This window comes from Carassius auratus, chromosome 8 (assembly GCF_003368295.1).
Source record: "Carassius auratus strain Wakin chromosome 8, ASM336829v1, whole genome shotgun sequence".
NCBI lineage: Eukaryota > Metazoa > Chordata > Actinopteri > Cypriniformes > Cyprinidae > Carassius > Carassius auratus.
Window position 1 is genome coordinate 214635 of NC_039250.1, and position 21658 is coordinate 236292.

Genomic DNA, 21658 nt, shown 5'->3' on the forward strand with positions numbered 1-21658 from the left:
TAGTTTTACTCTGGTATTTGTATTTACTACACACACATAACCACAACACTTACCAGGATTTTACCACAGTAAACTTTGTTTTTACTCTACACTATTTGTAAAGCACAGTAACCACTAAGTTTGCCATGCCTTTAATATCTTTTTGTGATGTAATTGTAATTCAGTGTTTTTTCTGTCTTGCAGTTACGTCGGATTACATACTCCACAACAACCTGTAATCCAGCAGATCTTTAAAGAAGCCATCTCTTGTAAATCTCTCTCTCTCCTCTCTCTCTCTCTCTCTCTCTCTCGCTCTGCTAGAATTAACAGGGAACTTCAACTCCACGCTCCCAATGCTGATATTGAAGAAGCTGTCCAAGGGGGCTGAACAAGTCCTTCAAAGGATCAACCCTTCACAGGTAATGTTGAAGACTCTTAGTTATAACTGATTTGCTTTAATGAACGCATCCTTATATTATGTGTTAATCAAATATTTTGGTCACAGATCATTTTAACACACTGTCTCAACATGTTTATATTTCAGGAAGGCCTGTCATGAGATTTGAATTTGACCATCTTGTGCATTTATGAAGAAGACCAAAAGCTGCAAAGGCAAACACTTCCAATGGTACGTCAGATACATTTTTCTCAGCATTTGATGTTTCTTAAATTTTGGTTCACTTAGCCCATCAGGAAGAACACTCAACAAAGAGCATGTTGTAGTAGTAATAATTCATCCAATAATCATATTATATTGCACAAGCGTACTTGTACAAAATTCTACAACTTTTACTCCTACTGCTGTTATTGGCCATTACCACAGCTCCCATCAGATTGTGCCCATTGTAAGAGTGTTTATATCATGAAGTTTAAATGAAGTCCATTGTATTCTTTATTAATCTTTACAAATTGGTGCCGCCTCTTCCTGTTTCAACAGTACATGATATCTGTCCACACCTCATAGTCTGCCTTTCTTTCTATGGTGATGTTACTGAACACATCTGTCTTAGAAGCAAGAGAATGGAAATCCTAGTTTAAACTTTTCAAGTGCTACAAATCAGATCTTCAATGAATTTGGGCAATCAGATCACTTAAAGTTGTTCACACAAAGACCAATAACTATAATGAGAAGTATTTTAGCATCCACACCAACACACAGTACTGTACAATTTTGTTGTTGTCAGTGTTTTTGTTGTTCATAATGTGATAAATTATCTTTGTTTCTTCTTGCAGGATTTCTCACAGATTACTTAACCATTCTTCATCAGCTCTTCACAATATCAGCCCATTCAAAAGCTTCCAGATCTTCCTCTCTTGTGTGACACATCTGCTCTCAGTCCTTTACTGCCAACCTCCAGTCTTAGCATTTCTGCTTGTATTCATTTTTCCTCTACATTCATCACTCCAATCTCTACTATAAGCTCTCCTGTATATATATATATATATACACATAATAATAATTATTATTATTAACCATTTATTTGTTTTGCATTTATTCACAATAGAAGCAAACAATGATTACAGGATATATGTTTTTAAAGGTGATAATTGTAAAATATTGGAGCATTGTTCTTAATCATTTTTGCCTATTTGGTTGATAAAGGGAAGAAAACAATATATTTTCAACTGTAGCCTTGATTATTCTTTGGCATCTTTTGTCAGGATTTCTGTAAACAAATTCCCTTTTTATTTTTTAATATTAAACTTATGTTTTTTGAAGGGAGTTTCTGTTGCAATTTTGTTTGTTTGTTTTCACTTAGTTACCTCTATGCATTTTTTTTTATCAACTTTTCTTTTTTTTTCATAGTGGAATAAACTGGAGAGAGACTGTTCTGGGCACTATGTTTATCTGCGAAAAGTTTGACATATCAATAAACACTGTAAAATGACTAGACAATGAGTGATTGATGTCATGATGTTTGTTTGTTTTCTATTCCTATAGTTCAACTGGTGGATCTAAGAATGGCAAGTTTTTAGGGTCCATTTCCATGAAACGTAGATGTGATAAATTATTTACCTTTAATACACTATAAATACATTGTAAATATTACAGAAGGAAAATTGAGTAGTAGAAAAATATTGTGTTTAAATAATCTTCAGAGGTGTTTTTTTAAGCAAATGAAACATTTTGACATTTATTTTTCACACAGTATATGCAAACTTTTGAGTTTAAGTAATGTACACTAATATTAGTGTAAACAATGTAGCCTATTCAATACAATGGGAATCATTATACCTTCGTTAAAACACAAAACAAAAAAACACCTTTAATCAACGTATTTCTTGCTGCATCAGGGTAACTGCAGCTTCTGTCCATTCACTACAGGAACCCGGAAGCTCCCGGCATAAATGACCATATATGTACAAGTTAGTGTGACGCCTCTGCTCAACTGGGTTGCCATTGGCTTTGACGTTCCCTTGGCTCTCGCAGAACTCGCTGTGATTGGACTATCTTTTAACCCAAATTATAAACGGCTTAATGTTGCAAAGTCCGTTTGACTGTAATTATTACGTCAGTAACACCTTCAGTTAACAATGCAGTGTTGCTATGTCGTGAGAAATTACCTCTTTACCGAAATCGTAACCCTAACCCTAAGCACAACTCCAATAAACTCCAAATACCAGCGCTAATATTACTCGCGTTCAAACGATAGAATGGCAGAGGCTTATGGGTAATGTAGTTTAAAATGTTTAATAATTAAAAAAATGGGAAAATGCAATCTTTTTTAACAAAGGGTAATCTAAACATTTTCATTGTGTAAACATTAATGACATATTTAAGAGGCAGGCTGAAATTCGATATTTTACTAAGTGCACTTTTTTAAACACCTTTATACCACCTTTCCATATATGTTTGAAAACTCTGTCCAACATTATTTAATTAGCATAGCATAAGTAGTTGTCCTGCCAATTTTTTCTTTGACACTATAATCAGACTTTGATTTACAGCCATTTGAAATTTAAATTTTTTTGCTCTTCTAGGGGACTCTACTGGGCCCTTGAAGATGGAAGGGCAGTAAAACATACACATGCCTTTCTCATCATGGACAACAGACTGTGCTGAGTCATAATTTTTAAGTTTTTCTTTTCAACAAATTGCCAATATGTAAGTTGTAAGTCATGTTTATCTTAGAATAAGAATAGAACCATAAAAATATACATCAGTGCCTATTTGGAATAGGCACCAAATATTGAATTACATCAGGTGCAAGGATACAGTATTGAAAGTAAACAAAGACACCAAATTTAAACAACCAATACATACTGTGACACTTCATTGTACTTTCACAGTGTCAATGTGTCATTCAGTAAGACAAGGTACAGAGAGTGTGTAGTTTATAGTGCAAAGCCATACAATTCATGCAATGCAAAGAATCATAATATTAAGAGCTAATTTGTGTCTCTGTGTAAAATACTCCTCATATTTGTCCTCCTCGGGTACTAAACATCAGTAATGTGCATGCTCATCTTGCTTATTATACAGTACTGGATTCATGTTGATCTTTCCCTTGTCCATCACCTTCAGTTGTGCATGAAATTCCTGCAGCATTATAGTCCATGCAGTATCTTCTAATGCAGCTTTCAGCCTGCCCTTCATCTAACTGAATGTCATTAATGTAACCAAATGTTCATTTCTTAATTAAAACACATTTATCTATTGTTTACAAAATTAAATGGTGTATTTACCAAACACCATTCTTAATATAGAATATTAACCCTACTTTATTATCCAACACCATGTGCAGTACTTTACTGGAGGATACAACATAAAAACAACTAAAGTAGTGTATTAAGACAAATGATATACAATTTTTAACAATATTAAAAATGTTAAAACCATGTTTTTCTAATCAGATGAAGCCATGCAAATGCATGCATGGTGAAATGTCTTGAGCCCCAAAGAATCACATCAAGTTTTTAGAGCTCTCCTGCTTTTCTTCCTCTTCTTGCTTGTCCATGTCCTGGACATATCATAATCTTCCATGTCATACATTTTTTTTGCAGTTGTTATGCAGCACCCTACAGCACAACTGATGAACAAAAGACATGTAACTAATTTAAATCAAATATCTTTATTGTCACAATACAAAGAACACAAGTATACAGGTGATGAAAGTCTTGGGTGCAGACTGCAGCGTGACAGTATGGATGACAAATGAATTAAAATCATGAATATATGTAATACAAATTCTGAATATATATATGCAACACACATATATAAGGGACTCAATTCAGGTAGAGAACAATATATGTTAAAAATTATGCTATACAGAGAGCATGAATTGAAAACAATAATAATCACAGTACACATACATCTCTGCAGTAAAGCACGGTATGAATTAGTGCAAACAGAATGTCAGGGTGCATAATAATATTGAGTCCAGTCAGCATAACTGATAAGAGTGCAGGGCATATGAGGTTGGTGGGGTGTGTATGGTTTTACTGGTATGAGTTCAGTTCAGTCTGATTGCCTGTGAAAGGAACTTGTCTCACTGTCTGCTGGTGTAGGTTCTGTGATAACGCATGCCTGATGGTAACAGTGAGAGCAATCCATGGCTCGGCTGGCTGGAGTCTCTGACGGTCCTCCTCACACTCCACCTGGTCTAGATGTCCTGGAGGGCCAAAACATGTATTTAGGGTATGGTAAATCAATAAACAATATATAGTATTTTTATTTATAATTGTTGCACTGGACTTAACATTGATTCTTGTTGGGGATATTGGCCAAAAGAATCCCACCACAACTAGCTCTCGTTGTTTAGCTGTGATGTTTACTTTTACAGGCCGTAACATCTGAGCTGTCGCAGTAGAGCGGTTTGTGAATGCAGTCTTCACAGCAGATAACTGATGGGTTCAGGTAGCAGTGATGCACTCGGTGGCCATTCAATTGATATCTTCATCAACTGGCTTCATCTTAATTCAAACAAACAGACAAAACAATAAGTCAGCAATAACAGCAATAACCATTCTAGAGTAATAGTGTTGGTGAATACAGTTGCAGGTGTCAGTACTCACCATATTCAGTCATTTCCTTCCCAAATCACAGAGATGATGCACAGCTTATTTGCTCATTTTAGGAGCTATAAAAAAGATGTATATGTGAAAAACTATAACTGCGGACTTGAAAAGTCTTTTGAGAGATCAACATCAATGTTGTACCACACATAACTGCATTGAATTCAGACATACAAATGGAAATGTGAAACTTTTCACCTTTCTGTCTTTTCTTTTGGGGCACAAGAAGTCCATGTTCATTCCTCATTTCTTTAGGACTGGTTTGACTGATTTTCTTTGCGTTTCTGGTCTTCAGCTGTAAAACAAGAAAATATTTATTGACCCCATGTTTAATCATTATTGTTGTTTAAAAATATAAATAAAGCAGATATAATTATATACTTCAAGCACAAGTTCCTTGGCAACTCTAGTAGGCTCCTGAGTTCATCTGTTCACATCAGATTCAGCGTCTGAGAAAATACCATCATGCAAACTCTCAGTTTCTGCCTTACAACAGAGCATAAAAGAATGTGTGAGTGAGGGAGTACAGCATGAAGATGAAGTGAAAAAGGCAGAGAAAGGCAGAATTTTGTGTATAAATTTAACAGAATGAGGGGAACATTTAAGAGATTTGAGAGAACAGTACTGTCTGTTGGTGTGGATGCTAAAATACTTCTCATTATAGTTATTGGTCTTTGTGTGAACAACTTTAAGTGATCTGATTGCCCAAATTCACTGAAGATCTGATTTGTAGCACTTGAAAAGTTAAACTAGGATTTCCATTCTCTTGCTTCTAAGACAGATGTGTTCAGTAACATCACCATAGAAAGAAAGGCAGACTATGAGGTGTGGACAGATATCATGTACTGTTGAAACAGGAAGAGGCGGCACCAATTTGTAAAGATTAATAAAGAATACAATGGACTTCATTTAAACTTCATGATATAAACACTCTTACAATGGGCACAATCTGATGGGAGCTGTGGTAATGGCCAATAACAGCAGTAGGAGTAAAAGTTGTAGAATTTTGTACAAGTACGCTTGTGCAATATAATATGATTATTGGATGAATTATTACTACTACAACATGCTCTTTGTTGAGTGTTCTTCCTGATGGGCTAAGTGAACCAAAATTTAAGAAACATCAAATGCTGAGAAAAATGTATCTGACGTACCATTGGAAGTGTTTGCCTTTGCAGCTTTTGGTCTTCTTCATAAATGCACAAGATGGTCAAATTCAAATCTCATGACAGGCCTTCCTGAAATATAAACATGTTGAGACAGTGTGTTAAAATGATCTGTGACCAAAATATTTGATTAACACATAATATAAGGATGCGTTCATTAAAGCAAATCAGTTATAACTAAGAGTCTTCAACATTACCTGTGAAGGGTTGATCCTTTGAAGGACTTGTTCAGCCCCCTTGACAGCTTCTTCAATATCAGCATTGGGAGCGTGGAGTTGAAGTTCCCTGTTAATTCTAGCAGAGCGAGAGAGAGAGAGAGATTTTACAAGAGATGGCTTCTTTAAAGATCTGCTGGATTACAGGTTGTTGTGGAGTATGTAATCCGACGTAACTGCAAGACAGAAAAAACACTGAATTACAATTACATCACAAAAAGATATTAAAGGCATGGCAAACTTAGTGGTTACTGTGCTTTACAAATAGTGTAGAGTAAAAACACAGTTACTGTGGTAAAATCCTGGTAAGTGTTGTGGTTATTGTGTGTTAGTAAATACAAATACCAGAGTAAAACTATGGTTACTATGGTAAACCCATAGTAAATGTCGTGGTTATGTGTGTTAGTAAATACAAATACCAGAGTAAAACTATGGTTACTATGGTAAACCCATAGTAAATGTCGTGGTTATGTGTGTTAGTAACTACAAATACCAGAGTAAAACTATGGTTACTATGGTAAACCCATAGTAAATGTCGTGGTTATTGTGTGTTAGTAAATACAAATACCAGAGTAAAACTATGGTTACTATGGTAAACCCATAGTAAATGTCGTGGTTATGTGTGTTAGTAACTACAAATACCAGAGTAAAACTATGGTTACTATGGTAAACCCATAGTAAATGTCGTGGTTATGTGTGTTAGTAACTACAAATACCAGAGTAAAACTATGGTTACTATGGTAAACCCATAGTAAGTGTCGTGGTTATGTGTGTTAGTAAATACAAATACCAGAGTAAAACTATGGTTACTATGGTAAACCCATAGTAAATGTCGTGGTTATGTGCGTTACAAAGTCCAGAGTAAAACTACGGTTACAGTAGGAGAAGCATGGTAAATATGCTGTAGTTACTGTGTGTGTATTGGCTACACATGACGTGGTCAAGCAAAAGTTAGGCTAGTATTGTAAAAATATGCTAAATGTGTGGACTTTTTACACGATCACGATTATCACGCGATATTGGGTTGGGTGCTTTGTTGTGCTTGTATTAGTCATGTCTAAAAGCTGAAGACCCATATGTCACATCATTATTTATGTAAAACTGCAACAGGTCTATAAACAGTACAGGTTAGCTTAGGCTAATGACAATGGTAGGCTAGCTGAGCAGCCCACTGACCCATAATTTGAGCATAAACTGCCCTTTAAAAACACGACCCTGTCTAACGTGATGCAGAAATACTGAAATAATTAAAACAATACGCTTAACCACGTGATATCATTACAAAAAGAAGAAGAAAAAAAATATATTTACCCTTGCTTACCTGTTTGAAGGTGTACGCGCATCAGGTGAACTGAACGAGCCTCGCTAGTGACGTCACTGCCGCTGAAGATGATGCGTGTTATTTGGACGCATCTGCTCTCCACCGAAATTAATGGGAAGGATTGGCGTATCATATGCACGCAAAAATGGCATTTGGCGTATGCATTACACGCAAATAGAAAGTGTAAAGTCGTGTTATTTATACGCAGACTGATGAGAACGGGTTGATAAATAAACTTGCCTTGCCTAGTGTGTTAGTGGGTTATATATATATATATATATATATATATATATATATATATATATATATATATATATATATATATATATAACACACACACACACACATACACACACTACCGGTCAGAGTTTGGGATCAGAATGATTTGTAATGTTTTAAAATACTGTAAAACATGTAATATTGTGAAATATTATTAACATTTTTCTATTTTAATATACATGAAGGTGTAATTTATTCATTTGATGTGCAGCTGTATTTTCAGCATCATTTCTCCAGTCTTCAGTGTCACATGATCTTCAGAAATCAGAACAATATGATGATTTATTATTAGAATTATCAACAGCTTTGCTAATAAATATTATTTTGGAATCTGTGATACTTCTTTCAGAATTCTTTGATGAATGAAAAGTTAAAAAGAAGAGCATTTATTTAAAATAGAAGACTTTTCTAACAATATTCACTACAGTTTAATAGTTTGGGGTCAGTAAATTTTTATCCTTTATTTAATAAGAAATTTTATTCTTTATTACATTTTAGAATCTTTTATTCAGGATGTGTTAAATTGAAAAGAAGTGATATCAAAGATTAATATTGTTAGAAGAGATTTATATTTTGAATAAACGTTGTTCTTTAAAAAAAGATTATACATCGAAGAATCCTTAAAAAAGTATCGCAGATTCCAAAATAATATTTGGTAGCACACCTATTAATAGTTCTAATAATAAATCATCATATTTTCATGATTTCTAAAGATCATGTGACACTGAAGACTGGAGGAATGATGCTAAAAATACAGCTGCACATCACAGAAATAAATTATATTTGAAAGGATATTAAAATATAAACCATAATTTTATATATTTTATTTTGATAATTTTGAATTATTACTGAGATACAACCTTTTTTTTTAAACAGTTCATTGAACAATAATAAATGAAGTACCTGAAGCTGACAATGACGTAAATGTATAATAATTAGCAAAGATGGTTAATTTAGCGCTGTAAATGCGCGTATGAGGGGCGGAGACGCCTGCGGAGCGTCAGACGCGAGTGAGGAACAAACACAGCAGAATGGTAGGAAACTTCACTCCTCTTATTATTTCTCTTTTATGATAGCGATTTATTTTTAGATACGTGATCTGAGTCTTTCATAGAGTTGTAGAGTTATTAGAGAAATAGAGTTATTTTTTACATTCTTTGGTCGAAGTTTTCAGATCGGGACTTCGGAGCCTGTTCGTTACTCTGTTGTTTCAGATCGGCACTTCGGAGCATGTTCGCGACTCGGTTGTTTCAGATCGGCACTTCGGAGCATGTTCGCGACTCGGTTGATTCAGATCGGCACTTCGGAGCATGTTCGCGACTCGGTTGATTCAGATCGGCACTTCGGAGCATGTTCGCGACTCGGTTGATTCAGATCGGCACTTCGGAGACTGTTCGCGACTCGGTTGATTCAGATCGGCACTTCGGAGCCTGTTCGCGACTCGGTTGATTTAGATCGGCACTTCGGAGCATGTTCGCGACTCGGTTGAATCAGATCTGGACTTTGGAGCATGTTTGAGATTTTTTTTTATGTTTTATTCAGTATGTACATGGACCTACACACAAAGGTGGACACACTCTAGACTTGATCATCAGTAGGGCTCTAAACTTTTCATCCATTGGTATTAAGGACGTAGTGTCACAGATCGCAAGAGGCGAAGACTCAAGTGCAGGCAGATGGGAAGACTTTATTTATACATCACCAAAATAAACAAAAACACAACTGAAACCAGAGGAGCGTTCAAAGTTACGAGACATAGACTGAAGTCAGATTCCCAGTGAAATGCTTTCAGACAGCAAATGCAATGAGTTTGCATCCTTCTTTTCTGAGAAGATCATCCATATCAGGAAGGCGATTAGCACATCCTCAAGTAATGCAGTTAGAAGTACCAAGGGTTCACACAAAACAAGGGGAATCTGCTTTTAGTTTCTATGCCGCTCGCAGTTGGAATCAGCTTCCAGAGAGGTCAGATGTGCTAAAACACTAGTCACATTTAAATCTAGACATAAAACTCATCTGTTTAGCTGTGCATTTATTGAATGAGCACTGTGCAATGTCCGAACTCAATGCACTATATTTTCACTGTTTTTTATTTTATGTAAAATAATTTTGTAGCTGTTTTTAAATTCATTTTAATTAAGTACATTTTTTAATCATTATAAAAGTTTTAAAACTGCTTGTTTTATTTTTGTTATAATTTTTCTTTATGATTATTTTACTTTCTTTTATGTAAAGCACTTTGAATTACCATTGTGTATGAAATGTGCTATATAAATAAACTTGCCTTGCCTAGTGTGTTAGTGGGTTATATATATATATATATATATATATATATATATATATATATATATATAACACACACACACACACATACACACACTACCGGTCAGAGTTTGGGATCAGAATGATTTTTAATGTTTTAAAATACTGTAAAACATGTAATATTGTGAAATATTATTAACATTTTTCTATTTTAATATACATGAAGGTGTAATTTATTCATTTGATGTGCAGCTGTATTTTCAGCATCATTTCTCCAGTCTTCAGTGTCACATGATCTTCAGAAATCAGAACAATATGATGATTTATTATTAGAATTATCAACAGCTTTGCTAATAAATATTATTTTGGAATCTGTGATACTTCTTTCAGGATTCTTTGATGAATGAAAAGTTAAAAAGAAGAGCATTTATTTAAAATAGAAGACTTTTCTAACAATATTCACTACAGTTTAATAGTTTGGGGTCAGTAAATTTTTATCCTTTATTTAATAAGAAATTTTATTCTTTATTACATTTTAGAATCTTTTATTCAGGATGTGTTAAATTGATAAGAAGTGATATCAAAGATTAATATTGTTAGAAGAGATTTATATTTTGAATAAACGTTGTTCTTTAAAAAAAGATTATACATCGAAGAATCCATAAAAAAGTATCGCAGATTCCAAAATAATATTTGGTAGCACACCTATTAATAGTTCTAATAATAAATCACCATATTTTCATGATTTCTAAAGATCATGTGACACTGAAGACTGGAGGAATGATGCTAAAAATACAGCTGCACATCACAGAAATAAATTATATTTGAAAGGATATTAAAATATAAACCATAATTTTATATATTTTATTTTGATAATTTTGAATTATTACTGAGATACAACCTTTTTTTTTAAACAGTTCATTGAACAATAATAAATGAAGTACCTGAAGCTGACAATGATGTAAATGTATAATAATTAGCAAAGATGGTTAATTTAGCGCTGTAAATGCGCGTATGAGGGGCGGAGACGCCTGCGGAGCGTCAGACGCGAGTGAGGACCAAACACAGCAGAACGGTAGGAAACTTCACTCCTCTTATTATTTCTCTTTTATGATAGCGATTTATTTTTAGATACGTGATCTGAGTCTTTCATAGAGTTGTAGAGATATTAGAGAAATAGAGTTATTTTTTACATTCTTTGGTCGAAGTTTTCAGATCGGGACTTCGGAGCCTGTTCGTTACTCTGTTGTTTCAGATCGGCACTTCGGAGCATGTTCGCGACTCGGTTGATTCAGATCGGCACTTCGGAGCATGTTCGCGACTCGGTTGTTTCAGATCGTTACTTCGGAGCATGTTCGCGACTCGGTTGATTCAGATCGGCACTTCGGAGACTGTTCGCGACTCGGTTGATTCAGATCGGCACTTCGGAGCCTGTTCGCGACTCGGTTGATTTAGATCGGCACTTCCCCTGCAAACACGTCCACTTGGGGCCCACATGGGCCTCACTTGGGCTAGTTGGGCTTTGGCTGGGCATGGGCTCAGAGTGGGCTTTGTTGTTGGGCCCCACATGGGCAGTAGATGGGCTAAACTCAGTGGGCTCCAGCTAGGGCTCCACAAGATATTATGTTTTTATATATATATTCAAAATTAATTATGTCAGACATGGATGCTTTTTTTAACAATAGCCACTAGGCTAGGGCCACTTTTTATATGAATATTATTAGACTATTAAGCTATTTAGAAGCCATAGCAATTTAATAGTGGTCTGAAGCACTATACAACTTTCAACAGACAAGTTTGCCACAGCAGGTTGCACAAAATGTTCAAACCTAAGCAGTGCGCACTGTGTGCAGCGCACATCCGGAAAGCTCCACCCCCATCACTGAGCGAAAGAAGTTTGCCCAGCAACAATTTTGCCGCCTTTAGTCTGCTGTCCGTTAAGGATCCATTACGGTGTCGACTGGACAAAAGACAGGTAAGACTCTGCTTCAATGTATAATAAACAGGGGATGATTTTACAGTATGATGTATGTTAACCAAAAGCTTTTTTGGAAAGTATTAGTTAAGAGGCCAGGGACTAGCTTTTCGCGAATGTAAACAATTAAACCTGGTTAAGCATGCGTTGAACAGACGAGTTTAATTTATCAAGTAAATATCATGCATAGCTTATTTTGAGTGGTTGATTTGAATACATTGTTTAGAAGGATTTGATTGCGAACTTGTTAGCAAGGCAGTCGAACAGGCAGTTAGCAAGCTGTTAAAAAAACCCTCTAAAATGTCCATTTCTCCGCTTTTACCATCTGGTGGCATTTTAATGTTTGCACTTGTTGCATTTACAGTTAAAGCAAAAACACTGATGAAAGTCCATTTGATTGTCAGCAATGTTTTATCGGCTAGGGTGTTGTGCCAAGGCACTCATTGCCGCCTGGATTTGCATCCCATGGCCGCGGGAGCACGCAGAGAAGCGGAGTTTAACTGCTGCACTACGAATTCACCTCTTAAATGGAACAAATAGCGACGTGGAAGGGTTTTCCATAGTAATAAGGGACTCATTTATCTAAATAAATATGTTTATTTGTCTGTTACATTAAGGCGACGTGTGAATTGTTTAATGCGTCGTTTAATATTGTGGATTAATCTACAGTGTTTTCCTAAATTCCATATTGCCATGCACTTTAGCTACAAAGGCCGACTGTTACAGGGGTTTTCCTACATTTTTTCGCGGCCGCCATAGCAAAAACATTTGTCCCGCCATTTGATCGGTGAATGACTGCTGGGGCGAAAATAAGAACGAGCAGAGAGAGAGAGAGCCACGCCCGGCCGCGAGCGCACACTCTCACCGTCTTCAAACACGATCGAGCAGAGAGAGAGCCCCGCCTGGCCGCGCGCGCGCACACTCTCACCGTCTTCAAACACGATCGAGCAGAGAGAGAGCCACGCCCGGCCGCGAGCGCACACTCTCACCGTCTTCAAACACGATCGAGCAGAGAGAGAGCCCCGCCCGGCCGCGCGCGCGCACACTCTCACCGTCTTCAAACACGATCGAGCAGAGAGAGAGCCCCGCCTGGCCGCGCGCGCGCACACTCTCACCGTCTTCAAACACGATCGAGCAGAGAGAGAGCCACGCCCGGCCGCGAGCGCACACTCTCACCGTCTTCAAACACGATCGAGCAGAGAGAGAGCCACGCCCGGCCGCGAGCGCACACTCTCACCGTCTTCAAACACGATCGAGCAGAGAGAGAGCCCCGCCTGGCCGCGCGCGCGCACACTCTTGCGGTCTTCAAACAGCACGAGCGCTGTCTGGCTCTCTCTCCCTCGCGCATATTAATCGAAATCAATTGAAACACGATAGTAAAGGGTTCGGCCTTAACAGAGAGATAAATGCTATCTTACAAATAGTTTACTTATCAAATTGAAGGCTACTAAGAACAGATGGTAGAATCAGCCACATTAATACCAGCTTACCAAACTATATGATTTGCAATTGTACTCTAGAGTTTGTCATTCCCGATCCCCTGTAATCATAGCTAAAAACTAAAATGCTTTTTTTTATTTTCTATTTTTTTAATATAGAATAATGGAGTGTTCAGAAAGAACTAAAAGGAGGAAAATATCAGCGAAAGTGGAGGAACATTTGCGTCTCCTTGAAAAGGAGTCTATGATTGATTTGTTGGCACATGACTCTGAAAACGAATACCAACTGGATGATTTGTTAGAGCATACTGAAAGCGAAGATTCCATGGACACTTTCTACGATGCTTGTGATCAGAACTGTTTTGAGAATTCATCAATTGATTTAGAAGATGAAAATTCCTCAGATTCTTTTTATGATTTTAACATTTCCTCATTTGATGATTTGGATTCTGAAAACCGGGTTCCAGGTGATATGCCTGGTTGTGATAGTGACTGTGATTTGCATGGAGATGTGTGTTCTGACTTGGAAGATGACAATGATGATGATTCGCATGGGATTGCAGAGTGGGCTGCAGAATTCAACATACCACAAACAGCGCTGTCTGCACTTCTTAAAATCCTAAGGAGAAAGGGTCTTGATATCCCAATGGATGGCAGAACTCTTATGTCAACTGACAGATCTTGCAATGTGGCGAATATGGCTGGGGGGTCCTACTACCACTTTGGAATCGAAAATGCTCTCATAGCTGAACTAACATCTTTAGGACATTTAGCAAATGTGACTGATACTCTCACACTTCGAATTAACATCGATGGATTGCCCTTATTCCGTAGCTCCAGTTTGAGTCTGTGGCCTATTCTGGGTATGATTAAGGAAATTCCAGAGTGTAGTGTCTTTGTAATTGGAGTGTACTCTGGTGTGTCCAAACCCGCAAATGTGCAAGAGTATTTACAAGAATTCATTGTAGATATGAAAGCAATTTCTCAGAGTGGTATTGTGTACAATGGTGTACATTTCAGGGTACCATTACCTGATGCTTTTATTTGTGATGCACCTGCTCGTGCCTTTCTTAAATGCTCCAAAGGCCATACGGGCTATTATGGGTGTGAGAGGTGCACTCAAAAAGGCCAGTACATTAATGGGAAGGTGGCTTATCCTGAAATATCAGCAGAGCTCAGGACAGATGAGCAATTTGGCAGGCAAGGCTATCAACAGCACCAACTGTCAGCCTCCCCCCTAAATGACCTGGGTATAGGTTTAGTTACCAGTTTTGTGTTAGATTATATGCACCTTGTCTGCTTGGGGGCAATGCGTAAGTTAATATTTCTTTGGTTGAAGGGGCCGCTGAAATGCAGGCAATCTATGAAGTTTTTTGTTGTAATGTCAGCATTTATGGTTTCTATCAGGCAATATTTACCTAGCAATTTTGCAAGGAAACCACGATCCTTGTTTGAATTCAGCACATGGAAAGCTACAGAGCTTCGGCAATTTTTACTTTACACTGGGCCTGTTGTTCTCCTCAATAATATACCCAGTATAATGTACAGAAACTTTTTACTTCTATCAGTATCTATGAGAATACTTCTGAGTCCTGCCTTATGTTCTCCTGACAATTGTGACTATGCTGAGGAGATTTTGAAACTCTTTGTAACAGATTTTGCTGCAATTTATGGTGCTGAATTTGTCAGCTATAACATGCATTCATTGATCCACCTAGCTCAAGATGCACGAAATTTCGGCCCGTTAGATAGTGTTTCAGCTTTTCCCTTTGAGACATTTTTAGGTAAACTGAAAAAACTTGTCCGTCGGCCTCAAAACCCTGTCCAACAACTCGTCAGGCGAATCCATGAGAAGCAGAAAGTGGCAAGCCAAAAGACCACATCAGTTTTCAGCCCACTTAAACAGCTCCACTTTTCTGGACCATTGATTAATTCAATTGCAACATGGGAACAATACAGGCGTTACAATGATGGACAGACACTGATCTCCTCCTCTCGTGGCGATGACTGTTTTTCTGTAGGGGGAAGGATTCTTATTGTGCGGAACATTTTGTCACATTCTGGAACTGTTAAAGTCCTGTGTAATTTCTTTGAAACTGCCAAATCCTTTTTCACCTATCCAATGGACTCATCATGTCTTGGAATTCTTTTTGTTTTTAATTTATCTGAAGACTTGCAGCTGTTACCTGTGGAGGAGTTAAAAACAAAAATGGTGTTATTGCCACTCAAGACTGGATACGTGGCATTGCCACTCCTGCACTAGTGTGCTATTTATTATTATTTTTTATTGTTTGTTTTAATTTTTTTTTGCATGTATTTGTTTTTCTTTAAGCATGTTACCTTTCGCGATAGTTGAATTTATAAATAGTGGAGGATTGGCAGTTATACCGACCAAGTGGTTTATCGGGCCTGAGGAGGATGAATGCTACTGGCCACCAGCAAGGATGAACATGGCAAAGGCGGTCATAGAGCAACAGGACCCTCACACTGACTGGGCGACATACAAGTTGACTGTCAAGAGAAAAGTCGGTAAGGTGTCCATTTGTACGAGATTATCTGACATAATGAGTTCACTGTTGGTTCGGTTTAAATTAGCTCTGAATGAAACTAATTGCCACTCATTTGTCTGTCTCCCAAAGCAACGTATGAAATTGCCCGCACAAAATTAGTCGAGTATGAACAGAACACAGATGTACCAACCGAATCTGATTCTACAGAGAATATGGGAAGGGGGAAGCGCAAAAAGAGGTGAGGGTATTTGAACTACTACTACTAAATGGATGATGAAAATTTGAATTTCCCAATGACACAGGAAGGACAAGTTTTGTGGGAGTTTTGTTAAGTGTACCGTATTTTCCGGACTATAAGTCACACTTTTTTTCATTGTTTGGCTGGTCCTGTGACTTATAGTCAGGTGTGAGTTATCAAAATTAATTTGACATGAACCAAGAGAAAACATTACCGTCTACAGCCGCGAGAGGGTGCTCTATGCTGCTCAGTGCTCCTGTAGCATACCACTGAAAACATTAACTGAAAACAACTGAAATCTGTTAACTGAAATATTAACTTAAAGACAACTGAAAAAGACTGAATGCAAACAAAATGCCCCCAAAAGAAAATCCTATTCTGCAGATTACAAACTGCAGGTAGATAAATATGCAGCCGATCTGATAGGTGACAGGAGCACTGAGCAGCATAGAGCGCCCTCTCGCGGCTGTAGACAGTATTGTTTTCTCTTGGTTCTTGGTTCTAAATCAATGCGACTTATAGCCCAGTGCGACTTATATGTTTTTTTCCTCGTCATGAAATATTTTTGGACTGATGCGACTTATACTTAGGTGCGACTAATAGTCCCGAAAAATACGGTATTTGGCTCAAAGCTGTCAAAACTAGGGAGGTAGACAACAGATATACAATTAACCAATAATAAAATTAAATGTAATCAATTAATAAAAGTAACAATCACATGTTTAGAGGGTTAAAAGAGATGTATACAAATGGATGTGTGCATGCCTGAAGGTGGAATGGGGTGTTGGAACAGATGCTAAGGATCCATGTGAGTGTCTCTCTGGTACCCAGAGTGTTGTCATACTGTATATAGATCAGTCATGGAAATTCTCTGGTGGAAATGTGTACGAACCCTATGTTTAGTGGTATCATCTGTTGTCCAAAATGTATATATATATTTTTTTAACCAACTGTTTTTTAAAGTGCTTTAACTCATTGATGTGCTTGTATATTATAAATTTCTAGACGAGTGATTTTGTCCAGTGACGATGAGGATGATGTCAATTGGTCCGGCAGCCAAATCAGGCCTACACCTCCATCCACCCTCAGGTAATCACCTCCATACTGTAAATTTTTTTTACCATTTAGGTGATGATCATTTCCTTTGGTTGGGTGGTTTGATTCTTGGCTTTTTTTGTGCGAGTTTGGGGTCTTTGAACAGTGTTTAGCAAAACACATAATTTGTTGCTTTGAAAGAAACCAAGATGATCAAGTTTTCAGCCTCATAAACTAGAATAAATCACTAATCTTATTTCTGACAAAAAAGATTAGAACATCTGAACCCGTTTATTCTTAATAAGAACTTTTGTTTCGAATAGACACAAGATGTTGAATTGCCTCAACTTCAAAAGATTGTTTTTTTTTTTTTTTCTATCACAGACAACTTATTTTCAGTTCGTACTGTTATTTACAAAAGTTGAGTCAAAAAGAAAAAGCTAGGAGAAATTAGTACTAAGATTTTTTTTGTTGTTGTACGAGATTTTTACAGTGTTGATTTTTGTATGGTGCATCCACCCTCAGGTCTGTGCTGACACCTGCACCGCCTCCATCCACCCTGAGGTCTGTGCTGACACCTCCACCGCCTCCATCCACCCGGAGGTCTGTGCTGACACCTCCACCGCCTCCATCCACCCGGAGGTCTGTGCTGACACCTCCACCGCCTCCATCCACCCTCAGGTCTGTGCTGACACCTGCACCGCCTCCATCCACCCTCAGTTCTTCACCATCATCTGCTAGGCCGACACTTCCACCACCTCTGGGTAACCTGAGATGGCCTGATGTTTCAACCCATCACCACGTCACCATGTCACCAGAAACCTCTCAAAGACAAATCAGGGGCAACATGTTTGTTCGCATCTTAACACTGATTGAGGAGATGAAAGAGACACAAAAAATCCAGGGGAGGATGTTACAAACGCTTCTACAACAGCGTGGCAACATCGGCACCACCTTCTCTTCTACCCCCGAGGGTTTCCCCCTAAAGACAGTTAGGGATGTGGAAATCATGGAAGAAAAACTGGCAAACCCAAACTTCATGTCCGAACTGGTATGCATGTTAAGTCTAGGGTAGTGCAACTCAATTAAATTTTATTGGGGGGCTTGCAGTGAATTTGATCTGAAACTTCCCAAGTGTGCTCACAACTTTTTGACAAGTTTTAGATAATTAGTTTATTAAATTAATAAAGAGACAAAAAATACCTTGAGATATGTTTGGTAATTGTATCTGAATGAATTTAAAGTTAATTTGCTATATTTCAGATCAATATATTTGTTTTCCTTCATTTTAATTAACACTAACTTTATTCTCATCTGAATTATAAATACTTTATTTCTGTATAAAATAATACTACCATTAAAAACATTTGATTTTTATTTTTTAATCAATGTAGTGATGCCCCTACCATTTCGATTCAATACGAATACATGTACCGTTCCACGCCTAGCTCACACCCATGCTTCTGGCAGTTCTTTCATGTTGAGTGGTTTACTCCAGTGAGCAATATACTGTAGATAAATTTGCTTTGTATTGCCTTTGTTCCCCCTCAGGTTGCAGCTGTGACTGACATAGGAGGGGGGACTGTTGACGAGGCCACAAAAAGGATGATGACTTTTCTCCTAGACCATGGCCTATCCAGGCAGTATAACTTTGTGGGCCGAAATGGGAAGAGAGAGTTCAAGGCCTTAAAACTGTATGAAGTAATATATGGTAGGTGTGCATGTGGATAATGTTTTAAGTTGTACCCATAATAGAAAGGTGTCACAATACCCTAACGTTATAAACATGTCAATTTTAAATATTGTGAATGAAGCGTTTGTTGTCCTGGCTGAGCAGTGTGTTCGCACATGTCTCTCAGTTGCTTAGCTTGTGTGTTCAAGAGTGTTATTTCTAATAATAATCTTAATTTATATAGCTCTTTTTTTAACATAGTTGTCTACAGTCCTGGCTGAGTGTTGTGTTGGCACATATGAATTAAGTCACCGTTATATTTGTTTCTTGAAGGAGGCTTAAAGAAAAACGCCATGACCAGCCAAATCACCCGTAAAGATGCCGAGAAGGCGGTCTCCAAGTGGCTCATTGGTGCTAGGGACCGGGGGGGTAATAGACAGGCCCGACAGTCAACCCCTCAACAAGGACTTCAGGCTTCAGGCTCGTTTGAGGTGGAAAGAAACTAATTCTGTTTGTGACAGTGAGGGAACACTGTGCAAAAGCATGTTGTCATAAATTTTACTTAAATAAAATGTAATTAATTCTATTACTGGTATCCTTGTTATTTTAGCTTGTTTAACCCAAGGTGTTCGGGTCTGTGAGACCCATTTTCAATGTTTGCTAAAAGAAAAAGTTACGCTATTTATTAACTGTGTCCTCCTCCTAACTGGGCCTGCTGTGTCTTGTCTGTGTGCGCGAATGTTTTTTTTTCTGCACCTGCTATTCACACACAAAGTAACAAAATTGTTACATTTCAAGCACTTTCACCTGTTCTAAATAAAGTTCTAAGAAATGAGCACCAATAATGATAAAAAATCTTGTTTCTATTTTTTTTTTTTTTTTTTTTTTATAATTGAATTTCCATGTTTTCATCCATCATATGATCATAATTGTTATCTCACAGGGGTAAATGGCGAATAAGAACCATAAATTATGTATATACCATTGGTAATATTGAGCTAAAGTAAACATCTGTTAACTATTTTTACATAAATTGTTGTGGCTGTATTGATTTAAAAGCCTAATAATGTGGTGGGTCCACCAGACTCGGGGATATTGGCTGTGTAACAAAAATATTAACATCTTACAACTGTTAAAGAACTGTATGGACTGACTGTAAAATAAGAATTAAAATTTGAATTTGTTCAAATTCCAATTCCCCAAAAATAATAATAATAATAATAATGGTTATTACCCATATGGGTATAATAGCAGGGACCCATAATCAGCCCACCAGATGGGAGAAACCTGGGATGCCCAAGTAGGTTTTAGCTAGGGCCCATGTGAAGCCCACCTTCAGCCCATCTGGGCTTGCCCACATGGGGCCACCATGGAACCCCCGGACAAAATTAACTGGGCCCCATCTGGGCAGCCCAGATGGGGCCCACTCACCAGCCCATATCCATCCCTTATGGGCCCCACATGGGTGTGTTGACAGGGTCGGAGCATGTTCGCGACTCGGTTGAATCAGATCTGGACTTTGGAGCATGTTTGAGATTTTTTTTTATGTTTTATTCAGTATGTACATGGACCTACACACAAAGGTGGACACACTCTAGACTTGATCATCAGTAGGGCTCTAAACTTTTCATCCATTGGTATTAAGGACGTAGTGTCACAGATCGCAAGAGGCGAAGACTCAAGTGCAGGCAGATGGGAAGACTTTATTTATACATCACCAAAATAAACAAAAACACAACTGAAACCAGAGGAGCGTTCAAAGTTACGAGACATAGACTGAAGTCAGATTCCCAGTGAAATGCTTTCAGACAGCAAATGCAATGAGTTTGCATCCTTCTTTTCTGAGAAGATCATCCATATCAGGAAGGCGATTAGCACATCCTCAAGTAATGCAGTTAGAAGTACCAAGGGTTCACACAAAACAAGGGGAATCTGCTTTTAGTTTCTATGCCGCTCGCAGTTGGAATCAGCTTCCAGAGAGGTCAGATGTGCTAAAACACTAGTCACATTTAAATCTAGACATAAAACTCATCTGTTTAGCTGTGCATTTATTGAATGAGCACTGTGCAATGTCCGAACTCAATGCACTATATTTTCACTGTTTTTTATTTTATGTAAAATAATTTTGTAGCTGTTTTTAAATTCATTTTAATTAAGTACATTTTTTAATCATTATAAAAGTTTTAAAACTGCTTGTTTTATTTTTGTTATAATTTTTCTTTATGATTATTTTACTTTCTTTTATGTAAAGCACTTTGAATTACCATTGTGTATGAAATGTGCTATATAAATAAACTTGCCTTGCCTAGTGTGTTAGTGGGTTATATATATATATATATATATATATATATATATATATATATATATATATATATATATAACACACACATACACACACTACCGGTCAGAGTTTGGGATCAGAATGATTTTTAATGTTTTTTTTTACAGGAATTTATTTTACTCATCAAGACAGCATTTATTTGATCAAAAATACTGTAAAACATGTAATATTGTGAAATATTATTAACATTTTTCTATTTTAATATACATG

At 37.3% G+C, this 21658-nt stretch overlaps 1 protein-coding gene and 2 long non-coding RNA genes across 7 annotated transcripts; 1 reads left to right on the forward strand and 2 right to left on the reverse strand.

The window, feature by feature from the left end:
- Positions 1-4065: 4065 nt before the first annotated feature.
- Positions 4066-5062, reverse strand: LOC113106872 (uncharacterized). The gene is made up of 3 exons (XR_003292582.1): positions 4996-5062; positions 4681-4893; positions 4066-4592 (listed from the first exon to the last, which is right to left on the reverse strand). It is a non-coding gene; the product is annotated as an uncharacterized LOC113106872 (long non-coding RNA).
- A 189-nt stretch (positions 5063-5251) lies between these two features.
- On the reverse strand, positions 5252-6190 carry LOC113106876 (uncharacterized). The gene is made up of 3 exons (XR_003292590.1): positions 6150-6190; positions 5377-5444; positions 5252-5290 (listed from the first exon to the last, which is right to left on the reverse strand). It is a non-coding gene; the product is annotated as an uncharacterized LOC113106876 (long non-coding RNA).
- Positions 6191-11711: 5521 nt separating this feature from the next.
- On the forward strand, positions 11712-19915 carry LOC113106869 (cyclin-dependent kinase 12-like). 5 transcript variants are annotated; one of them, XM_026268883.1, is made up of 7 exons: positions 11712-12213; positions 15985-16181; positions 16292-16400; positions 17406-17489; positions 17961-18486; positions 18987-19146; positions 19441-19915. In XM_026268883.1, exons 2-7 carry the CDS (start codon positions 15986-15988, stop codon positions 19611-19613), a joined length of 1248 nt encoding a protein of 415 aa, XP_026124668.1. In that variant the 5' UTR covers positions 11712-12213; position 15985; the 3' UTR covers positions 19614-19915. The 5 variants fall into 5 exon arrangements, with proteins under 5 accessions (XP_026124668.1, XP_026124667.1, XP_026124669.1 ...); XM_026268884.1 differs by lacking the exon at positions 11712-12213 and having other exon boundaries at positions 15944-16181; positions 18000-18486; XM_026268886.1 differs by lacking the exon at positions 11712-12213 and having other exon boundaries at positions 15944-16181; positions 18078-18486.
- The last annotated feature ends 1743 nt before the right edge of the window (positions 19916-21658 follow it).